We start from the raw sequence: 27,113 nt of genomic DNA, 5'->3' as shown, positions 1-27,113 counted from the left end.
ACAAGAGTACCCACTCTTATCACTTCTATTATTGGCAGTCCCAGCCACCGCAATTTAGCACTAAGAAGAAATTACATGCATCCAAACAGGAAAGGAAGAAATAGAATTATCTCTTAGTGCAGATAACATGATCTCAAGATTCCACCAAAAAGTTGTTAGAGCTAACCAATAAATTCACTAAAGTTGCAGGATATAAAATCAACATACAAAAATCAGTTGCTTGTCTATACACTAACAATGAACTATTCAAAAGAGAAATCAAGAAAGCAATCCCATCACTGTGTTGCTCACCTGTAACTAATATAATATTATGTGTCAACTATACTTCAATTAAAAAATAAAAGTAAGTTTTTCTAGTATGTTTATTTCATAAATTTAAAATCACTCTATTATTTAAAAAGGAGAGAAATTCATTTACAATAGCATCGAAAATAATAAAATACTTAGGAATAAATTTAACCAAGGAGATAAAAACCTGTACACTGAAAACTATAAGACACTGATGAAAGGAACTGAAGAAGACACAAATGAAGGAAGAGAGATCCTGCGTTCTTAGATTGGAAGAATTAATGCTGTTAAATGTCTACACAACCCCAAGGGATCTATAGATTCAATATCATCTTTATCAAAATTTCAATGCCATTTTTCACAGACACAGGAAAAAACTATCCTAAATTCATTTAAAGCCACGGCAATCTTAAGAAAAAATGAACAAAGCTAGATGCATCACACTTCCTAATTGCAAGGCTATAGTATTACTATTACGAGGCTATAGTAATCAAAGCAGTGTGATAATGACATTTAAAAAAAAGTACACAGACCAATGGAAGAGAACAGAGCCTAGAAATCAACTCACACACATGGTCAACTAATCTTTGACAAGGTACCAACAACATATAATAGGGAAAGGATAGTGTCCTAGTGGTTCTGAGAAAACTGGATATCCATATGGAAAAGAATGAAACTATACCCCTATCTTATATCACTCAAAGAAATTAACTCAATTGTATTAAAGACTTACATTTAAGACCTAAAACCAAAAAACTCCTAGAAGAAAGCATAAGAGAGAAAGCCCTTGACCCTGATCTTGGTAATGTTCTTTGGATTTGACCCCAAAAGCAAAGGCAAAAATAAACAAGTGGGATTACATCAAAGTACAAAGCTTCTGCAGAGCAAAAGAAACCATCCACAAAATGAAAAGAGAACCCACAAAATGTGGAAAAATATTTGAAAATCATATATATCTCAGGGGATTAAAATCCAAAAAAAGAGCTCACATAGCTCAATAGCAAAAACAATCTGATTAAAAAATGGGCAGAAGATCTGAACAGACATTTTTATGAAGAAGACATACAGATGACTAACAGGTACATATAAAAAGTTGCTCAACATCACTACTCATCAGGGAAAATGTAAATCAAAACCACAAAGAGATATTACCTCACATCTACTAGAATTGCTATTATCTAAATGTCAAAATATAACAAGTGTTAGCAAAGACACAGAGAAAAGGAAACCTTTGTGCACTGTTGGTGGGAGTGCACACTGGTGCAGCCACTACAGAAAACTTTATAGAGGTTCCTCAAAAAATTAAAATTACAGCTACCATATTGATCCAGCCATCCCACTCATGGGTATATGTTTGAAAGAAATGAAATCAGTATCTTGAAGACAAATCTGCACTCCCATGTTCAATGCAGCATTATTCACAGTAGCCAAGATATGGAAATAATCTAAGTATCTGTCAGTGGATGAATGGATTAAGAAAATGTGGTATCACACACACACACACACACAGAGAGAGAGAGAGAGAGAGAGAGAAAGAGAGAGAGAGAGAGAGAGGTCTTATTCAGCCATAAAAAAGATGGAAATCCTGCCGTTTGCACCATTATGGATGAACCCGGAGGGCACTATGCTAAGTGAGATAAGTCAGACAGAGAAAGATAAATACTGCATGGAATCACATATGGAAACAAAACAAAACAGTCAATTTCCTAGAAACAGACAGCAGAACTATACTTGCTAGGGTTGAGGGATGAGAGAAAGAAATGGAGAGGTCAAATGGTGTAAACTTTCGGTTCTATTTAATGCACAACATGGTGACTACCTTCAATAATAAAGTATTGTATACTTAAATTCGCTAAGAGTAGATCTTGTGTTTTCACTGTACACACACATGCACAAATACACACACAAAAAAGAGTAAACTGTGAGGTGATGGATGTGTTAATTATCTTGATTGTGTCAATTATTTCATAATGTACATGTAACAAATCACACTGTATACTTTAAATATATGAAATTCTATTTGATTAATTCTCAATAAAGCTGAAAAAAATAAATAAAAAGGTCTTTTTTTCAACTGGCAACTTTAGATGACACAATAGGGAAGACATTTAGTTTACTAGGTTAAGGAAGTTCAAAAAGGGAGGACCAAATCTATCTTGTAATATTAGTGGTTTTAACCTCTGTGTTTCATAGAAAGTAGACTTACAAAAGTCCAAGTGACAATAAATATATACTTTAATATGTATGCCAGGCCAACACAAAAATTGATCTTTTTTAAAAGAAAGAATGTACATATTTTTGGTCATAAGCAAGAAGTCTCCCTGAGAATTTGAAGAGTCTTCAGAAAGAAAGAATAAACTCACCATTTTATACAACTCATTAAAATTTATCATAATCTAGCATTTTAGTACACATAGGATACTAAAAAGATAATCCTAAACACTTCAAATTCCTAAAATATTTTCTTAAATTTAAAAAATAGAGTGAATTATGGTCAGCATAGCTTTAGTTAGGTGTATTTTATTTTTAATGATACCTTCAAAATTCATTATTCATATTTGACATATATGTTAACTCGCTAGAATGTTTCATTAACCATTTCATTTCCTAAATGCATAGAATGGAACAGAGTATACTGTATCAGGAAAGCTAAAAAATGCCCACTGATTATGTCAGGACCACCAGTTTGGGCTCAAACATTTTAATGCTGGTCTCTCCACAGAATATAAGTAAATTACTGAACTGCTATAATATATCCATCTTATACCTTATATATTGCTTTCTGGCATTTTTTTTTTTTTTTTTTTTACTGTAGTTAATTCAGACCAAAATGTAGCTAATAAATATTCTCAAAGGCATACTATAAAACTTTATCATAAAACACCTTTGTAATCATATATCAAATTATATGTATACATTCACTGTATATTTTTAAAAATTATATCTTACATGATGTAATTGATATCACCCCTACTTATGTTTGTTTTCATGGAAATTTCACATACATTCTTTCATTTGTTCTTCACAAGAAATCAAAAGACAAGGAACCTATAATCATGCTTGTTTTACTGAGGCCTTAAATATATTTCTTATAAAAGGTATTATAATGATACCCTTTAGTATCTTATATTTGTAATTAAAAAATGGTAATTTTTTTAAAGGAAGAAGACTTTTTAAAAAATTTATTTATTTTGAGAGAGACAAAGTGTGAGTGGGGGAGGGACAAAAAGAAAGGGAGAGAGGGAGAATCCCAAGTAGGCTCTGAGCAGGTCAGTGCACAGAGCCCAATGTGCTCAATCCCACAGACTGCGAGACCATGATCTAAGCCAAAATCAAGAGTTGGATGCTTAACCAACTGAGCCACCCAGGCACCTCCAAAATAAGAATAATTATTAAGTGTTATTATTAGCCATTATAATGCTGCTTCAGATTTTCTTAAATGTTAAAAGTATTCCTTGGCTTACCTGCTGCATGTAACAAACTAGCTTCTACTCTGTGAGGAACTCTTGGTGGAATTTTCATAGATGCACGTATCTGGTAAAAACTGAAGAAAAATAGACAAAAAATGATTTCAAAAAATATTTTAAAATATGCAATGCCCCAATATCTATATATCTGTATGCATTAAACAATAAAATTGTTCTACTTGTATCAGTTTCCCATAATATTTATTACTGGTGAAAAACAAGATCCACAGATCAAATACCAGCATGAATAAAACCCAAAGGGAAACCAGCATATATAAAGATGAATGAGAGAAACAAAAGAAATATATACAGCATTTCTTACTTTAAATAAGAGAATGTCATAGCAACCAGAGGAGTTAGTAAGGCATCTAAGACTTTCACTGCTTAATTTGGTTTATAAATATGGACTGGCCTTATACTTGTTTTGGACAATACCATCTGGCAGAGATGAAGAATGCTAGTTGCAAGCCTAGGTCTTAAAAGGTCTTCTTGCATAGATTCTCTCTTTGGACCCTGCCTCCTCTGTGAAAATAAGCTGGAGGATGAGAGATCATAAAACAGAATTGAGTCCACCCAAGTAAGGCCATTCTGTATCAGCTAGCACCCAGCCAACCTTCCAGTTGAGTGTGAACTCATAACTGAGCCCAGCAAAGTCAGCCAGGCCAGCCCAGATGACCAAAACCATTCAGCTAATCCAGAGACTTGTGAGCAAAAATAAATGTTTATTTTCATTTCAATTCAAGCTTTGTGTTTGAAGCTTTGTGTTTATTATTAGTTGCATATTGCCACAATACATATTAATACACAAATTGGTAACTTTGAAGTAGTATGTACCATAACGAAAACTTCAAATATATGGCATTGATTTGGAGACTAATGTAAGTTACAATTATAGAAGCAAGAAAAATGGGTAAACTACAGAGATTTTAAAAATGGTAACCCATGTAATATATCACAGAAACTTTTGTAAAATACACTGTCAGCAATAACTTAGAAGAAGTTGGACAATGTATCTAAGAAACTTTGGGACTTGAGCAGGCTAATTTCCAGGCAGAATGATGAAAATGTCAACTCGTTGCTCCTTGCTAAGTATCATAAGGTTTTGCAAGAAAGAGATGAGCTAAAGAAAGAACTAGTCACTTTACAAACAGGACCTAGAGGGAATATAGATGGACTAGAACTTGCTAGATTGGAAAACAAAACTCCTTACTTAAAGATTTTCCAAATAAAATGCTGCCATGGACAAAGATCATACCAAGAATATGACTATAAATCCCTTTCTTAAGATTGCTACAGAAACTAAAACAGTGTCTAAGTAGACATTCAATTTGACAAAAGGGCTTTTAGGAAATTTAAGGGCATGATCCCACAGAATTCTGATCCCCAAATAGTGATTACATCTAGTAGTCATGTCTCAAAAGACAATTGTGGGTGTGGGTTCCAGAGCTTGGAATGAACTCTATCAGTCATAGAGAAGCCTCATAAAGTTTTTAAGTAAGTTTTACTAGCCTAAGAACTATCAGCTTAGACTCCCAGGCTGGTCTCATAAGTTGCCTAGTCAACAGAATGGAGTGGAAGTAACAAGAGTGGCAATTCAAGGGGTCCTGCATCCTCTGCTCTCCTTCTTTGACTCCTGTCTCTGCCATAAAAACAAGTTCAGCCTGTCCTGCTGAGGAGTGAGAGACCATGTAGAGTAAAGCAGAGGACAGCTGTTTTTATTTTTTCAACAAGATGGCAAAGCCAAGAGCAGCCAAAAGTAGTAAAACAAAACAAAGCAAAACAACAACAAAAACTAATAGAAAATCTCTCTCACCCAACTTCTGTTAGTCAGAGTTCCGTTACTACCACTCTTAGTACATTCCTTCAGGTTTTTTTCCCTGAGTTACTGCAAGCACTTCTAAACTGTCCCTTATGCTTCTATTTCTTCTACAACAATCAATCTAATATATCACAATCTTCATCATGTTAGTGTTTATTGTAATAACAGTGATAATTTCATTCTTACTTGGAAACCACTGATGGCTGCCCAAATCCATACTGTCAACTCTTCTCCAGACACTAAGAGCCCTTCACAAACATAACCTTTCATTTCTTTACTATCTTTTCTTCTGCAATTCTCCTAGAGAATATCTAATTTACTAAATATTCTTTAAAATAGCATATTCATTCCTATTTCCAAGGCTTGATTCATGCTGCTCTCTCCTACCAAGAGTTTTTCACTTTATCTTATGCCTACTTTGAACCGCACTCTCCATAATGACTTTCCTAACATATTAACCCAGAAAAAATGTCTTTCTGTTCTGATTCCTAGAGCACTTTCTATATACACTTCTTGAAAGATCATCATTTTGTTTCCACTTAGCTGTTTTGTGCATATATTTTATTTTTCCCATACACTATAAGCTTTTACAAGCAAAAATGAGATCTTACACATTTTCATAAAAGTCCTTTCAAGGCTCAGTACAAAATCATAAATGCACATTACATATATTCAGCATTATCATTAAATTCATATGAATAATTCTCAAACATCTACTTTAAAATAAAATTTTTCTAAGAAAATAATTATTTGAATACAGTTCATTGTTTTCCTTATATATACTGGAATATAAGTATGTAATTAAATTTAAATGGAAACGGTACACCTTTTCCTATCCAAGACATATAATCTTCATGATTAAAATACACACCCTCTCTGAAATAAATCCACATTGTAGAACTTGTTTAGCTCCACAGAGAATTCTACCATTGCTTGAACTTCAGTCATTTTCAATTTATACTCAGAAGACAAATCTGGTGACAGCACCTTGGTAAGAGAAGGCAGAAAAAAAATCACGAGAAGCACAACAAAATGCCAACTTAAGAAAACCATTAATATTTAAACATATTTCAGAGTATGATATATAGGCAGAAAATAAAAATGAAGCAATGAAGCAAATTAGTTCAGTGTACCTAACTTAGTCTATCCCAACTAAAGAGCACCAGAATCAACTAAACATACTTACTAATAATTTATGTACTAAATAGCAATAATCTATAATTTCAGGTATGTTCTAACAGAATGCATTTTCTAAGATTTGTTTCCCTTTGTGACATCTATGTGATAATAAATAATATAGCAAACTGCTAAAAGAAACTCTGGACTTTATCTATTACAGATAAAATAGTAAAGAAAAAAGTAAACAACCTAATTATTCACATCGCACATAAAGGCAACCCCAGAGTCAAAAAGAGAATTAGCATTCTTTAATTTCCATTAAAATTCATGAAGGTTTTTTTCTGTTACATGAAGTTCTTAAATTACTATTCATTTTTAAATTTCAAAAAAAAAATTTCCCTCATTACAAAAGTCTGAAGTATTCATTTAAGAGGTTTAAAAAAATATACACAAGCAAAAATAAAAACATTCACGATTCTATCCACTAAAATGTATACTTGGGTATATATTCTTCATATGTGTGTGCATTTGTAAAATTTCTATAAAAATGGGATCAAACCTCATGCATATTTTATAATCTGTTTATTTTATTTAATTTTTTGATGAACACCTATGTCAATAAACATAATTTTATAATATTATTTTCACTTGTTTACTATTATAATTTAAACCATCTCCTATTATTGGGTATTTCAGTGGTTTCCATCTTTTCACTATTTCAAAAAAGTACTGTAACAATCATCTTTATCAATAATACATGCTTTAAAACACAATTCAGAGTTAAGAAAGTGTTGAAAGACAATTCTCCAGTCTCCTGTTTCTGCATGTTTTGCAAGGAGACACTGACTGTCTCTGTTCCATGCTACTTTTCAGGGATGTATGTTTATCGAACAGTCTTAGAAGTCAGAGATAGTGTCTCATACTGGAACAAAGAGCAAATCTGTTTATTCCATTAGTAGAGATAGTCTCCCCCTAAGGCATAAGTCAGACAGACTTACTATCCATTATAAAAGATCTGGGTCCCCTTAGCTTGGGGTTCCTCTCCTATAATACAAACTACTCACATGCAGGTGTGGCCTGGTACTATAGCTACTGCTACTGCTGTGAATACAACCCATCCTTTTCTTAGATCTAGGAGTCTCCTGTCTTCTGCTCACATCCATGGCATTGTGGCAGGCCAACTTGTTAGCTTGCAAATGGGATAAAATCTCAGACCCTTCATAGTTTTTGAAATAGTTCTTCAGAGAAATTTGATAAATATTCTGATCTCTTAAATAGAAAAGTAACATATTCTTACCTCTGTTGGTTAAAGCTTCATTTTAACATTATTAAATAACCAAACTTGTACTTCCAGTTACTGATTCTTATTGAAAATATATTGTTCCCCCTGTAAGAAAGAAAGAAAATAACATTTTAAACATTTTGTTCTATTTTACACATAAAGAAGTCCATTTTAAGGAAACATATGCTTCATTACTTAACAATCTCAATTTATCTAAAAGATCTGTATCTTGCATAAGGCTTAAAAATAAGTTTTAGAGATTTTTCACTCACAGTTTCACTGATATCAATATTAAACTATTATATCTTTGTTAAGGACTCACTGTGTATACTTCAAAGGGCAATAATACATAAGAATACTTTCTTAGTTCAGTGGCTCAAAAACAATCTTCATGAATCTTCAAAATACTATAAGCTTATTAATTTTTTAGATATAAAACTTACCATTTAAAAATAACTCCTTGGGTAGAGTAAGTAATTTCTGAAATTATAAATATATGAAATGTGCATGTGTGCACATGTATGTATGTACACACACACACACACACACTTGAACTATTTTAAACATTTTGACAAAAGAGAATGCCTGGATATGCTATGGATAGTTTTGTTCACACCCCAAATATTTATAGCCTAAAAAATAAACCACTTGCCCTTGGTAAAATTACCTTAGATACTAAAAATATTAAAATAAAGATCACATTCACTCTTCTTCATAGCTTCTTCATAGATTTCTTTTCTCTATCATAAACAAATAGACTTTACCACTTTCAATAACTGCTATTTTGTTAGTAATTTATAACATACATGAATATATTAGTTTCAGGTGTACAACACAGTGATTTGCTATTTTTATACCTTATGACCACTTCAATAGTTTTGGTTACCATCTGTCACTATATAAATTATTACATTATTATTGACTAAATTCCCTATGTTGTACATTACATCTCTGTGATTTATTTATTTTATAACTGGGAATTTATACCTCTTAATTCCCTTCACCTATTTTGCCCATTCCCCTACCTCCATCCCCTCTGACAACTACCAGTTTGTTCTCTGTATCTGTGAATCTGCTTCTGTTGTGTTCATTTGTTTTGTTTTAGATACCACATATAAGTGAAATCACATGGTATCTATCTTTGTCTGCCTTTTTTCACTTTTTAAAACACCTTCTAGGTCCCATCATATTGCTACAAATGGCAAGATTTCATTCTTTTTTATGGTTAAGTAATATTCCATTGTATTAATACAGCACATCTTATTTATTCATCTCTTGATGGATATATAGATTCCTTCCATATTTTAACTATTATAAATAATGCTACAATGAATATAGGGGTGCATACATCTTTTGGAAAGAGTGTTTTCATTTTCTTTGGATAAATACCCAGAAGTAGAATGAATTACTGGATTGTATGGTATTTCTATTTTTAATACTTTGAGAAACATCCATACTGTCCTCTATGGTGGCTGCACCAATTTACATTACAACCAACAGTGCATGAGGGTTTCCTTTTCTCCACTTCCTCACCAATACTTGTTATTTCTCATCTTTTTGATACTAGTCATTCTGTCTGTTGTGAGGTGGTATCTCACTGTGGTTTTGATTTGCACTTCCCTGATGACTAGTGATGTTGAGCATCTTTTTATGTGTCTGTTGGCCATCTGTATGTCTTCTTTGGAAAAATGTCTATTCAGGTCCTCTGTCCATTTTTTAATCGGGTTGTTTGGGGGTTTTATTGCTATCAAGTTGTAGGAGTTCTTTATATATTTTGGCTATCAACTCCTTATCAGATACATCTTTGCAACTATCTTTTCCCATTCAGTAGGCTGCATTTTTGTTTGGTTGATGGTATCCTTCACTGTGCAAAAGCCTCTCAGTGTGATATAATCTCATTTGTTTATTTTTCCTGTTGTTGCCATTGCCTGAGGAGACATATATATATATATATATATATATATATATATATATATATATATATATATATATAAAAAAATACTGCTAAGCTCAATGCCAAAAAGCTTACTGCCTATATTTTCTTTTAGAAGTTTTTTGGATGTAGGTTTTACATTTAAGTCTTTAATCCTCTTGGATTTATTTTTAATCTGGTATAAAAAAATGGTCCAGTTTCATTATTTGGCATGTTTCTGTCCAGTTTTCTTAGCACCATTTATTGAATAGATTGTCTTTTCTCCATAGTATTTCTGCCTCCTGTCACAGATTAACTGAGCCTATAAGCTGGGTTTATTTCTGGGCTCTCTACTCTGTTATATAGATCTATATGTCTGTTTTTGTGCTAGTACCATACTGTTTTGATTACTATAGCTTTGTAGTATAATTTGAAATCAGGGAGCAATACCTCCAGCTTTGTTTTTTCTTCTCAAGACTGCTTTGATATTTAAGGTCTTTTGTTGTTCCATACAAATTTTAGGATTATTTGTTCTAGTTCTGTGAAAAATGTCAATGGTATTTTGACAGGGATTGAACTGAGTCTCTAGATTGCTTTGGGTACTATGGACATTTTAACAATATTAATTTTTCTAATCTATAAGCATGATATATCTTTCCATTTATGTCATCTTCAATTTCTTTCTTCAATGTCTTAACAGTTTTCAGAGTACAGGTCTTTCACCTCCTCGGTTAAATTTATTCCTAGGTATTTTATTCTTCTTGATGCAATTGTTTCCCTTTTTCAAAGATGGGAGCATCTTCTTGATAGTGATCTAGTTTTGACCATGCAAATCAGGACAAAACCCCAAAGAATGGTAAAACAAAAAGATGGAAAGATTCTGGACTCCTGAATAGCTTCACAGAGCACAGATGTCCTACCTAGATAGGACTGCTATCAACTGCTCAGCCTTTTATGTCTTATAACTCTTTGTTACAGCAACAACAACTAACCTATACTCTAATATGCCACCCACTGCAAGCTATTTGCAAAAGAAGCAGCCAGATGATCCTTTATATACTGCATAACATATATATTTAATACTATACAGTTATACATAATTTGTAGTATATTTTAATGTTATATAATATATATCATTTGAAAATAATCTAAATTATATCTCTTTCCTCTCTTCCAAACCTTCAGTGGTTTCCCACAATACTGAGTAAAATTCCCTTATGACAGCCTATATGTTGGCTTCATATAATCTGTATCTTCTATAACTTCTCTGACCTTATCTCCTACCACTCCGCCCACTAGTTTCCTTGCTATTCCTCAAACACACCAAATATATTCCTACTCCAGGACATTTCCATTTGTTCTCTGGAACACTCTTCCCTCCCAATATTTTAATGAATCACTCTTCCACCTCTTTCCAGTCTTGAACTCAAATAGCCCTTTCCTGGGCACACTATCTAAAATAGTAACTCTCAAAAAAAATAAAATAAATAGTAACTCTCCTGGTACATCCTTTTTCCTCCCTTATGTTTTTTTTTGTTTTCCCTCAAACTTATCTCCATCTAACAAATGAAAGGCTTTAATTTATTAGTTTTTATTATTTTTCCCCACTAACATGTAAGCTTTATAATGGCAGGAATTCTTTTTTTTTTAATCTTTATTTTTTTTGAGAGAGAAAAAGGCAGAGAGAGAGAGAGAGCACCTGCCACTAGGGGAGAGGCAGAGAGAGAGGGGACAGAGAATCTGAAGCTGGCTCCACGCTGACAGCAGAGAGCCCAATGCAGGGCCCAAACTCATGAACCACGAGATCATGACCTGAACCAAAGTTGGACGAGTTACTGACCGAGCTACCCAGGTGTCCCTAAGCCACCCAGACACCCCTAAAGGCAGGATTTCTGACTACTCTGTTCACAGCTGTCTCCCCACTGCCTGACACCCAGTAGGCACTCAATTTAATATTTAACAAAGATTTAATAAATTAACATGGACTCTTCCATAAATATTAAATGTAACTATTTTTCTATTTAAACCCAACCAACTTGAAGAAAGGAATTATTACACTGATATAAGGAAAACAAGAGACATGCATGAATAAACTTTTATGATAAAATTCCTTTACTAGCATATGTTCTAGGTCTGTTTGTAACTTCTTTCACTCTTCCTCTCATATTCTGCTGTTTTTTGTTCTATTATTACTGTCTCATTTTTCTCAAATCCATGTCTTTTTATTGATTATTCTCTAAGTAGAAATATATAATACATGTACAGGTATAGACAAAGTGATGCTGATAAATCTGATTTTCATTCCCCCTCAAAAAAGGAGTAAACAATTATTTTTATGTTTAAGTATTGGTAGAAGAAAAATTTCAAAGAAGGACTAAAGGAAAAGGAGAATAGGCGAAAAGAGAAGGACAAGAAAAACTCAGAGGACTCTCACAGTCAAAGGGGATCTGTGTGATTCTCTTCTCATAAACTCATAAACTTCCCTTTTCCCATTACAGGGAGCAACTGCCACATAGGTATAGCCAATTCTTGCTGGCCCAGAGATGTCAGCAGTTCTAAGTTTTCAAGGAGAAATTGAAACAATTTTTTTTCTAAAGATGAAATCTACTAAACTTCAGATGTTTCCAAACAGCTAAAAAATAAACAAAAACAAACAAACAATACCTATGTAGTTCAAATCAAATTCATCTACAGGGCAAATGCATTTAGAGTTTGCAATCTCTCACTAACACAAATTCTTAGGCATTCTGCTCCTCAGGAAAAGGATCTTTCATGAAACAGAAAAATCCTGGTCTGTCCTCTCTTAAGAATGAAAGAAGGTGAAGAAAGAACATCTTTCCTTTTACCCAGATGATGTCTGGGAACTCTGCTCCACAGTCAGTTTGCTGGCTTAGAATCTGTCACTTTAATCTGAGCACTTGGAGCTATGGGGATGAGCTGATTTACCTGAGACTAAATTGTTCTTTCTGTTTCCTGGACCTGGCAAAGTAGCTAAACAGAATAATTTGAGAGGTCTGTTGAAGTAGGATTCCCTCCTGGGCCATTACCTAGGTCCCTAAGAGAATTTAGCTGACTAAACTACAAACTCCAATCCAAAGAAGGCACCGGGGACCTCAAACAGAAACTGACTCTGATACTAAATGGGAAATTTATACTGAAAGGCTCTTATACTGACAGGGAGAACAATCTGACAATTACCTTATAATACCTCAGGAAAAGATAGCTTACTTCCAAAGAAACAAAGTCACCTGTTAACCTGCAAGAGAAGTTCTTGGCCCTCTAGAGCTGCTCTGTCCAACACAGTGGCCCCTAGACACACCTGGCTATTGAACAATTAAAATGTGACTACGGTGACCGAAGAACTGAATTTTTAATTTTAAAGTAATTTAAATTTTATTTATTTTTTTTAGTAATTTAAATTTTAATCCAAACACTAACACAGTATAAATTTTTCCACTGAACATAACTTTATCATTTTGATAGGACTATGTTTTATTTTAACTGTTAAAAATGTAGTACACTACTTGATATGCTCTAAGCATAAAGTACACACTAGATTTCGAAGACTTAGTACAGAAAAAGAACATAAATATCTCATTAATATGTTTATATATTTATCACATCTTGAAATAATATTTTAGATATGTTGGGTTAAATAAAATATATTATAAAAATTAATTTTCCCAGCTTATTTTATTTTTTAAAATGTAGCTACTAGAAAGTTTTAAATTACATATACAAAGGTCTATTGAATATGTTAGTCTAGGAATACCAAGCCATCTCTTTAACTGATGGAATGTGTAGTAACTGCCCCAGAAATAGCACTAGGTGCATAAAAACCATGCATATTTTCTAAGACTATAGAGATGTTCACTCCCATCAGATCAGCTGAGAGACCTCCAATATCCACAAAGGGGAGTCCAGATATGGATATCTAGAAAAATGTGGGAGATGCTCATACATCACCTATACTAACCCTAAAGCAAAAGCTAACCACTAACCATTTTGAACACAGTCTGAATTCATAAGCATTATCATAAGTCTATAAAGATGTGGAAATATCTGAAACTAAGAGGCACAGCTTAGAGGTTCCTTAAGATGAACTGGAGACCACAAGGGATGACCAGATCCTCTCACAGAAATAAAAAAACTAACAGACTTGACTCAAACTGCAGACCCAAAATATATGCCCTAAAGATGGATGTTCTTTCTCCTAAGGAAGAGAGTAAAGGAGTTGAAAAATTAGAACTCTGAGACACTCCCTTTGCCAACGTAAGGAATAAAGGAATCACTTCTATCAATTACAGAGCCAACAACTCCAGCTTCCAGATTCTATCCCCAAGTTAGCAGCCATGGCACAAATGGGTTCAGCGATGACAGGCTGAATAATGATGCCTAATCTTAGGTAGAAGATACTAAAGAAACAACATAAGGCAAAAATCACTTATGGGCCAACTTACTCTTAAAATTCCCCTAGAAAGGCTCCACGTTGACAATCAATATACCATTTACCAGTGAGTAAAACACGTTTCACTTTGTTTTCCAGCTTTAGGAGAAAATTCACTGTTTCTTCAGCTGAACACTAAACACAGTAACCTTGCATTTAGGGGCCATATTGTACAAAAAATAAACACATCTTTAAATGTTTATATTCAATATAGAGAGAAACTCCAAATATGACAGACATATAGGAACTGATACCAAATGAAGGAACAACACATTCAAGCCCAAATAGATGAGGGGTTTACACTTTGAGAGAGATGTGGGGCCTGAGACTGACATTTGGGATCTGGGACCAACAGAGGAAAGCATCTATACGTACAGTTCAATTCAAATATGTTAAATACGAATATGATGGGAACAAAGAAGGAGGTTAACTCAATCCATTTGTTACTAGCTAGTCAGCTTTGGATTCATTTTCTTGGGCCTTCTCCTAATGAATAAGCAGGAAGCTCAAAATAGGAGCACCTTCAGAAGGCTTCAAAATGCTGTTCTCCTAACTTTGTGAAAAAAGTACTCTTATAACAGTCAAGTGCTACAGCAAACTGAGAAAAGTCTGAAGATGTGTACTTTGGGCGTGGGAGTGTGCTGAGCTGCCACCTTTTCTAAATCTCAGTCACCTAGAGCATTGTAGAACTCCAATCCACATAGGCTCAGGCCCCTACAGTCTTTGAGCTAATCCTGACAAAGTCAGACTACACAACAGCAAACTGAGAACAATCAACCAGTGATATCTGGATTAGTCATGCATCCCTAACCCTGCCATCTGGTATAATTCTGGCCACCGAAATTGGTTAAGTCTACATTGGTTGGTTCAGTCTAAATATCAGTCTAAATATCTAAACATCTGAATATGTTATTTCTTGATTTACATTTAGTTCTCTTTCTGTTTGGCTGAAGCCCTGACACCCTGCTCAGCTTTGTAAGCTCCCTCTTGCAGGGGCTAAACATGCTAAGTCACTGTATTATATCCTGCTCTAAAATGGCCAAGCCACCTGTCACTTGCCTGACTCTGAAGTTCATACCATTCAGATGGCTTTTAACTCTCTTTTTGCCTTCACAATATTTCACATTCACAACACACTTTCATCAGTAACATCTCTCATTTCAAAAACTGATTCACAGTGAAGATGAGCTTATCTACTAAGGAAGATGTAAATTAAGGAAGATCACTGGTCTAGAAACTTTTGCTGCTAGTGATTACTCATCACAATGAATTCCTGAGAGTCAGCCATATGCTATACTGCCCAAATTACATAAATATTTAAGAAGAGAAAAGAGTACTAAATTCTTCTCTTTTAGAGACAGGGGAAGAGGAGACCTTCCAAAGGGAAAATAATGAGAACAGCTTGATAGACAAAGTATATTTGAAATAGCTGTATGTTTCTCTACTGATATCAGATATAAACCCAACAGCACTATCAAATTGAAACCAAATACAAACATTCAGAACTTTGTGGAGTACCTACTATTATACCAGTAACTTTATGTGATTTCATTTAATTCTCATAAAAATCTGAAAAGAGCTATCATTACTCCACTTTACAGGTAAGGGAACTAAAGAGCAAAACGTGTATATAACTTATCCAAGATTACAGTTAAGAAATAATGGAAAAACGACAAAACCTTCAAATGTGCCAAAATACATGACCTAAATTTAAACTTACATAATTGTAAAGTCCACACCTGACCTGTTTTGGAAATAGATTGAATAATCGTCAAGCCAGATAATATGAGATAAATATGCCCCCACTAAAAGAAAAACTGAAATCAGAATGCAGAATTAATGAAAAAAATAATCCTTGATAAATTAACCACATTTATTTTTCCATGTAATTAGCATTTTTCTCTAATTATGAAATCTTCAAATGTCTCACATCCCACACCTAGAAACACAAAATCTGAAGTTGTAAAGGCACTGTTATCTTCTAATTTCTTTAAAATTTGGTTTTGAACAGTTATTATCTAATAAAAGAGAAATACATGATTACTAATCTTAGAACTGGCACTTAGATTAAGAAGAAAGCATTCTCAAAACAAAATACTGTTCACTTTGGCGGTGCGTGGGTGGCTTAGTAGGTTAAGTATCTGAGTCTAAATTTCAGCTCAAGTCATGATCACCATTCGTGAGACTGAGCCCCATGTCAGGCTCTGTGCTGACAGTGCAGAGCCTGCTTAGGATTCTCTTTCTCTCTCTCTCTCTTTCTGCCCCTCCCCCAGCTCATGCACATGCTCTCTCTCTCAATCAAAATAAATAAATAAGCATTAAAAAAAAAAACATTCTTCACTTTGGATAACTGTATTAATGTGATAGAAAATCCATACAAAGAATTTTTTTTTAAACACTGAAAGAATGTTGGTAACTTCTGAGAGTATTCCCATGGTTGACTTACTAAATGAGAATGACATAAACAGACAAATAACTTCTATTGCTCATTATGGGACACTTAATGAAAGCTACCTCTGACATTATATCAACAATGAGAAAACAGATTTAATTTATTAAACCCAGCTCACATAAACTTTTCAGGGACACATCAATGACATAAAACAAATCTGCCAGTAACTTAATACAGAATTCCTTTGAATGTAGTATGTTATTATTTACTTAAAAAAAAACAAGAATAGCCCAAATGACCAAAAACTAGTTACCTCTTTTAACATGAAGAGAAATTCACAAAGAACCACAGCCATTATCTACTACCTAGTTCAGGGAGCTGCCCAGCATCCCTTAAAATATTTCATCATATTGGTTATCTCAACAGACAACAAAGCTCAGAACCAGAACAAAAATAAGTATAATGCTCTCTTCGAAAAATACTATTTTTTAAAAAAAATTTTGGGGACACCTGGGTGGTTCAGTCAGTTAAGTGTATGACTTTGGCTTAGGTCATGATCTCATGGTCCATGAGTTCAAGTCCCACATTGGGTTCTGTGCTGACAGCTCAGAGCCTAGAGCCTGCTTCAGATTCTGTGCCTCCCTCTCTGTTCCTCCCCCACATGTGCTCTGTCTGTCTCTCAAAAATGAATAACTATAAAAAACAATTAAAAAAATTTTTTAAATATTTATTTATTTTGAGAGAGAGACAGTGTGAATGGGGGAGGGGAAGGGAGACACCAAATCCAAAGCAGGCTCCAGGCTCCTAGCACAGAGCCTGACACAGGGCTCAAATTCATGAATGGTGAGATCATGACCTGAGCTGAAGTTGGATGCTTAACCTACTGAGCCACCCAGGAACCCCTCTTTGAAAAATATTCTAAGAAACAAACAATGCTTTCATAAAAGCCTATGCTTTCTTGCTTTCTTTAGTCTAGCAGTAACTTTGATGTCAGAGAGATGTGGATTCTAATCCAGACTTACTAAATCTTACTTTACTCAAATGGGGAAATATTTGTAACTTCTAGGTCAAAAGGTAAGAATTAAAAAGATTTTATACACACACACACACACGAAGCCATAAGCATGGTACTTGGTACATGGTGCTCAATAAATAGCTGATACTATGATTTTATTTTATGTCAACTTTTTTTCCTTTTTTTATTAGGTTTTTATTTTAATTCCAGTATAGTTAAAATACAGTATTATATCAGCTTTAGGTGTACAATAAAGTGATTCAACAATTCCTTACATCTCACTATGTTAATTTTTTTTAAGTAGGCTTCATGTCCAGCACATAGCCCAAAATGCGGGACTTGAATTCATGACCCTGAGATCAAGACTTGTGCTGAGATCTAGAGTCAGATGCTTAACTGATAAGGTGCCCCTTATCTCAATTTTTAAAATAAGACTTCATTTAGAGAAACAATGTAACTCAACTAAATAGGTTTTTATTACCAGTTTCAATTTCGTGGTTTAAAAATATTGTGATTTAGGAGGTGCCTAGGTGGCTCAGTAGGTTAAGCGATCGGCTCTTGGTTTCAGCTTAGGTATGATCTTGCAGTTTGTGAGATAGAGCCCCATGTCGGGCTCTGCTCTGACTGCATACAGCCTGCTTAGGATTCCCTCTCTCCCTCTCTCTCTACCCCTCCCCTGCTTGTGCTTGCACTCTCTCTCTCAAAATAAATAAACTTAAAAATATATATTGTCATTTACAGGCCATCAGACCTTAAAGGGAAAAGAGTTGGCTTCCACTAAGATCTTAGGTGTTGAGAAAAACCAGGGGAAAAAAGAAGGAAACGTGAATATTACAACTCTCTATTCAAAATTTTTTTCTACTGATTTCACTCCCTAAAGACATTTCTTTGGTTCCCCCTACCTGGAGCGCTATTTCAGAACTCTTCTACAAAACTAGGGCCCTTGGCAAGCATTATATTATATAATTATCATACTTTGAAATAAAATTACTAATTTTATAGAATAGGACTAGTGACACCTATACTCTAATCTTACCCTCCTGAGGAAAAGAATGAATTTTCAGTAAGCCTGAGGACAAATAAGGGTGGTTTTAACATATGGGGTCCTCAATTCCAGAAGACAAAGGTGATGGCAAAGGAAATATAGGCTTCTAAGGTCTGAAACTGTGACTGTCAATAAGCCCTGACCTTGCTGTTTAGACATTTACAGTGAGCAGTACTTCCAGTTGCAGGCCATGACTTACTGGCAACTTGAAGACATCAAGCAGCAGATGTCAGAGATACCAATGACCTAAAAACAATCTTGAATGAAGCAGCTGCATCCCATAAGACAACTTCAAGGGGATTTCAAAAAGGAATACTTCTATTTTTGATTATATTAAGAACTGTAGCAAAAGGACATTTCATAAAACTTGACAGAAATGTTCCAAAATACTATTAATTATAGACTTCTATACTGATGATATAATGTAGAAATACTTTCTGTATTATGGATGGTGTAAAGAGACTTAATCCTATAAAAGGAAATATGCTCTATTTTCTCAGGATATTATTTTGGTTGAGAGATAGCTCATAAAGATTATTTCATCAAAATAAGAAGGCGTTATTCAAGCAGGAGAGACCTGGTATAATCTGGGATAATATGCCTGGCATCTCCATATTCCTATTAAGAAAAAAGAGGTTAATTTTTATTAAATTTAGCACATTACTGATAACTAAGCATGCACTTATTAAAAAATGCTTATCTTTAAAAATAAAATGGTGAAACCCATGATGGAGCTGTTTCACTCTTCCTTCTGAAAAATCTAGACCTAACAACCAGTGCTTTGTAACTTTTCTAAAAAATCATTGAGTTCTTTAAGCTTTTATTTTTGTATCACCATTCTGCTTATTCTTATTCATTTCCAGACTTTCTTCCTGACAAAGAACTCAAGGAAAAGAAAAATAAAAACACATTCCTCGAGGCTCAGTCGGTTGAGCATCCAACTTCGGCTCAGGTCATGACCTCACAGTTCGTGAGTTCGAGCCCTGCATCAGGCTCTGTGCTGACAGCTCAGAGCCTAGAGCCTGCTTCCTATTCTGTGTCTCCCTCTCTCTCTATCCCTCCCCCACTCATGCTCTGTGTGTCTTTCTCTCTCTCTCAAAAATAAAGACATTAAAAAATTAAAAAAAACACATTCCTCATTTCAAATCTATGTGCACCCACCTCTAGCCATTCACTTAAATACACACAAATACATACCACAACATTCACTTTTAAGCAGTTTTTCCTCAATACCCAGAATCAAAGTGAAGGAAATTCTTGCCCTTTCTAATTCCTAAACAACCCCCACTGTCAAGGGTGTATTTCTACAATAAACAAAACTAAAATATAAGACTACAGAAAATTATGTAGGTAACCAAAGTTACATGAATAACTCCTACATTCTTCAGTGTCAAATCCTGACAAAGGGCATTTTAATTCTATATACTGAATGCAACAGTATCTGTTTCATTGTAATATGAACATTAGTATAAGCTAGTATATAGTTCACCAGCACTCTACTAGATTTTTCACAGAGGTCTAAAATTAAATTAAAAAATTGAAGTTCCAATTTGATCTGGAATTTAAGCATTCAATTATTCTCTTACACAGTCTAAAAGAGATGGAAATAAAGTATTTATATAGCAAGTTTTGCCTGTGGTGGCCCTAAGTATCTTTAAATAAGGCTTTCTTTGCCACTGAAAGATCACTGAGTGGCCACCTTTTTTACCCACTTATTACAGGCAGAAACACCTACCTATAGAGGTTAAGTGGCTTCTACAAATTAATGTCATGAGTCATCATAATAGTTTAGATCTTCTTAATGTTTATTTACTGTTGAGAAAGACAGAGAGAGAGAGAGAGAGAGAGAGAGCAAGCATGCGACTGGGGGACAGACAGAGAGAGGGAGACACCGAATCTGAAACATGCTCCAGGCTCTGAGCTGTCAGCACAGAGCCCGACCTGGGGCTGGAACTCATGAACTGTGAAATCATGACCTGAGCTGAAGTTAGGCACTTAACCGACTGAGCCACCAGATGCCCCTAGTTTAGATCTTCTGACTTCAAGTCCTGTGCCTGTTGTCCACCATAATTTTTTTTTAATTTCTAAGAGCACAGAATCAACACACTAAAAAAAAAAAAAAAAAAACACACAACAACAAGAATTTGTAGGCATTTACTTTTTTCATGAATTGCTACCTAAAAATAAAAAAGATTTGTCTTTGAAAGATGGAAAGCTTCCTTCAGAAGCAGCAGTTATCTCTATTTGCATTGGAAAAATCACTTTAAAAAAGTCTTAAAAGTTGAGGAGTTCATCACCTCTTACCACACACAATAATTGCTGGTTCTTCCAACAGAGGTGTGGCTTAATGACACTGGATCCTAAATTGTATTTCCCTCCACTTTTATTTCTAGTATCACTTTGAATAAGAAACTACATTTTTTTGCCTTGGTGTCTCCCTTCTGTACAACAGAAACAGAAAAATTTAAGTCCTACCTGACATAGACAATGTAAGGAAGAATTTACTGTTTGTGGACTGCTTTGAGATTCCAGAATGAAATACATAATCCAGTTGATCTTCAACCCTAGAATAAAGGCAAACTTCACTGAAAGTAACTGCTTCAGCAGATGCCTTCAAAATAAAATACTACACCATTACTTAAACAGAGCGGTTTTATGTAAATTAAATGGTGGGGGCTCCAACACTGGTTAGAAAGGTCTTTTGCCCAATTCAAAAATTTAATACTTCTATTCTCACATATTTTCATTCAGTAGGCACATTACACCTATTCTTAAATTAGTAGAAATTATATGCATTTATTAAAGAGAAGAGAGACCCTCAAGAAAATGATGCAATCAGTTGCAATAGTAAATATATAAAATAGCAAATTAACGAATTCTCTAAAATAAAATTTGTTAAATTTCATTTAAGGTCAGCTCTTGGACAACTGTATTTACTGAAGGGCAACAAAATTTCCAAATTTTAACCTTATGTTTGTAGATCAGCCTTTAACAAATCTTAACCCTTTATACTTTCATCAAGTCTATATTAAACTTACTTCTTCTGACATATAAACGTAATTCTTAGAAATTAAAGGTTCAATCAGTAAATATAAGAGGTTTATTGCTACTGTCACTCTTTTGATGATATTCCCAGTGAGGGAAGAAAAGAGATAAAAGAGATTTTATTAAATTGGAAGCTGAATTAAGAATACTGAGAGGATACCTAGCTTAGGTAGAAAGCACAAGAGACAACTAACTCTTCAGAGATATAATGAAAAGTAAAACAGACTGAAGAGGCTATGAAAAAGCAAAAAACAAAAACAAAACAAAACCGCAAAACACCAAAAGCAGTTTGAGAGAGAGAGAGAGAGAGAGAGAGAGAGAGAAACACCCAAGATTAGATAACAGAAATAAAGGAATAAAGGAAAAGGACGGGAGGACGCGAGCCATCAGACGGAAACCGATGAAACAGGGTACCAAAAAGAGCTAAAGATTATGGGAGTAAGGGCCTGCGAAGGTAAGGTGGGGCACCGAAGGAACTCCAGCGCAAAACGACATTAAAGCACACAATCGTAAACTCACAAAAGAGAACGAAGATGTGCCGACAGGAGAAAAATGAGAAGAGAGCCAAGGAAGAAATCATAGAGGCAAACTTGGTCGGTGAGGGTAAGAAGGGTCAAGAAGAAGAGCCAGACTAGGGATGCACAGCGAGATGGAAGCAATCGAGGGGAGCAAAAGGATACACTGCCTCAACGGAGACCAGCCGAGCGAAAGGGCACGTGGGAGGAGGGGATGAAAGAGCAGAACTACGAAAGAGGGGTAAAGGGAGGACAGAGCGGCGAGGATGGAGCAGACGGCGAAGGGCAGGCGAGGTCTGGGAACTGGAGTGAGGTTCAGGAAGAGCCGGCCGAAGAACATGCCGCAGGGGCAGGGGCGGCAGGGAGCACCCGGTGAGCGCCGTGGCTCCTCGCCACCCGGAGGGCACTCTGCACAGCCGTCCCCACCGACCTTCAGCGGGCCCAGGGCTGGGCTCCGACCGGCAGCCGCCGGACGAGGGGCCGCAGCGGGCGAGCGGGGACAAGGAGAAGGAGGCCGCTTCCTGCCGGGCCCGTGGGAAAGAGGGAGGGAGGGATCCTGGGTGTAGGGAACCCGGGGAGACGGTGAAGACAGAGGCTTACCTTTCGCCGGGTTCGGCCTCCTCCACTGCCTGTCGGACGGAGGAACTCGTTGTCCTGCTGGAAAAAGACGGCCCTACCCGGGTCAGCACCATCCCGCCCCGGGCCCCCTCACATCGCCGCAGTAACCGCAACCACCGCAGCGAAGGAGCCGGTTCGTCACCGCCGCTCGGCTACCGGCCCACCACGGCCAGTGAGCATGCGCAGTCGCCCCAGTCTCGAGGGATTCCCGGCCAGCCAGAGCTACCTGCGATCAACAGGTCTCCGGCCCTGCGGCCCCGCCCCCGGCCTTCTCTCGCCTCCCCGTTCCTCCCTGGTCCCTCCCCTCTCTGAGGCTAGGCCCCGCCCCTTGCAAACACTTAGCCCCGCCCCTCTCCCGCGTCCCAAGCCTCTCAAGCGCCAGTGCCAACAGATTTCGGGATTTATCCACTCTTTTCGGCTCTCTATCCCAAGCTCTCGCGAGAACGGGAGTTTTGCGTCAATAAAATGCGCGAACGCCTGTAGAAGTGTCTGACTAGGGGTTTAAAGAAACAAGGCGAGAGTTTGTGTTTCATGCTGAAGAGGAGGGTATAGGAGGATCGCAAAAGGAGGGAGTGCTAAGACTTCAGCTCTATTTCTCACGTTGATTTTTATTCGCTCTTCCTGACCTTTTGGCTGCCGTCCTGGATAAAGAGCCTAGTCCCTGCGCTACTCCCCTTGCGCAGTAGGAAAGGAAGCTGCAGGAAATCCACGCTGGCTCAAAACTGCTGGCTTTTAGGGACTTCTTGCATTTTTGGAGAGATCGTGGATGCTGCTATGGTTACTGCTAGGTTACTGATGCCCACAAAGGCGGGGAGAGGGGGCGATGAAGTGAAGTCTTTAGCTTTGAAATTCCATTAAAAGAAGCCTATGATTTGGTTAGCCCGTGAAGGATAATCTTGTGATTTACTTTCTCATTCCAGTTTCTGAATGTAATCCAGGCGAATTTTTTGTAGCTGTGTTACTAAAGCAAAATTAATGAAAAAAAGGAAATTGTGGCTGTGGTGTGTGTTAAAAGTGAATTTGGAGGATGAATAGTGTTGATGGGTGTAGAACAATGAGCGTACTTAATGGCACTGAACTGTAGTTATAAAAAGGTTAAAATGGTAAATTTTGTAGGTATGTTTTAATAAAAATGAATTCAAAAGAAAAGGGTTTGTGCACTTATTTGGGAATACAGATCTTCCTTGAGTTATGACAGAGTTATGACCTTATAAACCCATCATATATTGAGAATATTGTGAGTTGGGGGTGCCTGGGTGGCTCAGTTGATTAAGCATCCCACTCTCCATCTTAGGTCAGGTCATGATCTCAATGGTGTCTGCGTTCGAGGCCCTCTGTCAGGTTCTGCTCCGACAACACAGAGCCTGTTCGCAATTCTCTCCCCCTCTCTGTGCCCCTACCCCACTGGTAGTGCACTCTCTCTTTGAAAATAAATACTTAAAAAAATTGGGGTGCCTAGGTGGCTCAGTCAGTTAAGCATCTGACCTCAACTCAGGTCATGGGCTCAAGTCATGATCTTGCTGTTTATGGGTTTGAGTCCCTTGTTGGGCTCTGTGCTGACAGCTCGGAGCCTAGGGCCTGCTTGGGATTGTGTGTCTCCCTTTCTCTGCCCCAACCCTACTTGCGCGCGCTCTCTCTCTCAAAAAAAAAAAAAAAAAAAATTTAAAAAATATTGAGTTGAAAATGTATGAAATACATCTAACTTACAAAGCATACACAGCCTAGCCTAGCCTCCCTTGAATGTGCTCAGAATACCTACATTAGCCTGCAGTTGGGCAAAACCATGTAACATAAAGCCTATTTTATACTAAAATGTTGAATGTGTCATATAATTTCTTGAATACTGTACTGAAATTGAAAAACAGAATGATTCTAAGTGGATTGGTTGTTTATCTTCAGGATTGCATGGTTGACTGGGAGATATGGCTCACCACCACTGCCCAGTATTGTGACAGTATACTGCATTTTGCCAAAAAAATTATTTTTTCAAAATTTGAAATTTGTTTTCTACTGAATTCTTACCACTTTCTCACCATAGTAAAGTTGTAAGTGGTAAGTCAAGCCATCATAAGTAAGGGACCATCTGTAATGATGCCTTGTAGCCCAGGCCATTTGAGGGATAGGTTCTGAATATAATTTATTTTCTGGTTTTTCTTCATCTTAGTATGTATTTCTAACATGATTCTGTGTGCCCTGTTATCCTATTATTACCAGTCTATTAGCATTTGCATGAATGGTCTGCTTTCCTGGTTCCTAATCTCTTTTTTTAAATAGCCAAATACCATTTTAATATCCTTTCTCATAAGGGCCTTTATTGTTTATTTTGTGATTTGAATTTATAGGCTCAAAACTGAAAGGCTTTTTTATTCCTTTAGTTCTTCCTCTCTTAGAAAAAATATATTAAATATTCCATTATTTGCATTTACACATCTATGCCCTCCCTAAAATACACCCTGTGTAAGATCCCTTCTCTGTTACGTGTTCTTTTTATTCAAATCACATTTTTAAATCATCTATGTGCTAGACAGTGTACTAATTTTGGAGGGTACCAACGTGAATAAAAGAGAACTTGGTTGGAGTATTTGCATAATTACTTTACAACGTAATGTGTATAGTGCAGAAAAAGGTGCACAAGGAGGAGCTCCTCTGGAGCTCAGAGGAAGGGCATGAATCCAGTTTACGCTGGAAGAGGTCATGAGTCAGGAAAGACTTCCAAGAGAAAATGATGCCAGAGAGTTAATAAAGTGGGATACGTGTGTATGTGTGTGGAGGTGGAGAGATAGAAAGAGAAAGAAATTGCTTAGACAGAACTATGTAATAAGAAAATGATCTTTGCACAGAACTAAATCTAAGCATAATCTGATGGCCACAACTTGGGGATGTGAGGTTAGAGAAGCAGGCAAAGATCAGATCATGGTGAGCCATTGAAGGATTTCAAGGAAAGATCTATTCAACTGGTATTTTTTATTATCTATTCAGAGTGTGTCAAGCACTGTACTAGCTAATAGGGTAAAATGAGGATCGAGTCAGTCCCAATGCTCAGGGAAGTTACAATCTGGAATGGGCAGACATGCTCCTCAGATGCCAATAAACTGTACTAAAGAGGTTGTTTGGGAACCCAGGAGAGGAAGAGCACTTAACTAATCTAGAAATTTAGACAAGACTTCATGGAAATTATTCACCAATAGAAGAATATAAAATAATCTATTAAAGACAATTAGAAAAATTATGTTATCTCTATTAGAGAATGCATTGATCTAATTGTCAGATTACCTGGGTTAAAGTTCTAGATTCTTTAGTATACTGTGTAATCTTGGTCCCAGTTTTCTCATATAATAAGAGAATCCGATTATAGTGTCTAAGGTCCTTTAGAAACCTTATGATTCTAAATTTACTTCCCACTTATCTCCCCAGGTTTTGAGTCAGAATTTATGCTAATTAACATTTTTTGTGTCACATTTAATGTACATTAAGCTGAGTCTTACAAGTCTTGAATACTCAAAGAATGGAAGGTTTGGAATACTTTCCATCCTATAGTTGATTTATATAATTTAACTTTGGCACAGAACTTTTTTTTTTTTTTACATTTATGTCTTTTTGAGAGACAGAGGGAGACAGAGCACAAGTAGGGAAGGGACAGAGAGAGAAGGAGACACAGAATCTGAAGCAGGCTCCAGGCTCCAAGTTGTCAGCACTGAGCCACCCAGGCGCCCCTGGTACAGAACATCTTTGAATCTTCAGTAAACCTTTCTAACTGGAGTATTCTCTTTAACCGAAGATCAGGTTATCTCTCCCCTATAAAATTGCACAATATCGGCTCAGGTAAAGATTGAGACATTAGAAGAAATGAATATTGTAAACTTGAAAATAGCCTCATGGAACTATGTCTGTATTTGTTGCTAGACATTAATTCATTAAGCAGGTAAGCTTGCTTTTTCCTTCCTGGGATTTATGGTCTTTAAAATATTCTTGTTGCTTTCAGTAGGTCACTATCAACTTAAAGAATTTTAATTAGGGGCGCCTGGGTGGCTTGGTTGGTTAAGCGTCCGACTTAGGCTCAGGTCATGATCTCGCGGTCCGTCAGTTCGAGCCCTGCGTCGGGCTCTGTGCTGACAGCTCAGAGCCTGGAGCCTGTTTCAGATTCTGTGT

General features: G+C 36.1%; 1 protein-coding gene across 11 annotated transcripts in view; it reads right to left on the bottom strand.

Annotated features, from left to right (window-relative positions):
• Positions 1–23,227, bottom strand: part of FAM135A (family with sequence similarity 135 member A) — a 120,805-nt gene extending 97,578 nt beyond the window's left edge. For 5 of the 11 annotated variants that reach the window (XM_058734375.1, XM_058734378.1, XM_058734377.1 and 2 more), the window contains exons 1-5: positions 22,947–23,227; positions 21,262–21,350; positions 7,991–8,080; positions 6,446–6,561; positions 3,753–3,832 (exon numbers count right to left, since the gene is read on the bottom strand). In XM_058734375.1, coding sequence (XP_058590358.1) covers positions 3,753–3,832; positions 6,446–6,522 — 157 coding nt within the window. In that variant the 5' untranslated portion in view covers positions 6,523–6,561; positions 7,991–8,080; positions 21,262–21,350; positions 22,947–23,227. The remainder of the gene's footprint in view (positions 1–3,752; positions 3,833–6,445; positions 6,562–7,990; positions 8,081–21,261; positions 21,351–22,946) is intronic. The other 6 variants (XM_058734382.1, XM_058734383.1, XM_058734388.1 and 3 more) reach the window with 4 other exon arrangements.
• Between the last annotated feature and the right edge of the window lie 3,886 nt (positions 23,228–27,113).

The sequence above is a fragment of the Neofelis nebulosa genome, chromosome 6 (assembly GCF_028018385.1).
Source record: "Neofelis nebulosa isolate mNeoNeb1 chromosome 6, mNeoNeb1.pri, whole genome shotgun sequence".
Taxonomy (NCBI): domain Eukaryota; kingdom Metazoa; phylum Chordata; class Mammalia; order Carnivora; family Felidae; genus Neofelis; species Neofelis nebulosa.
The sequence above is the reverse complement of the archived record's forward strand: the minus strand, read 5'-3'. Positions and strand labels throughout refer to the sequence as shown.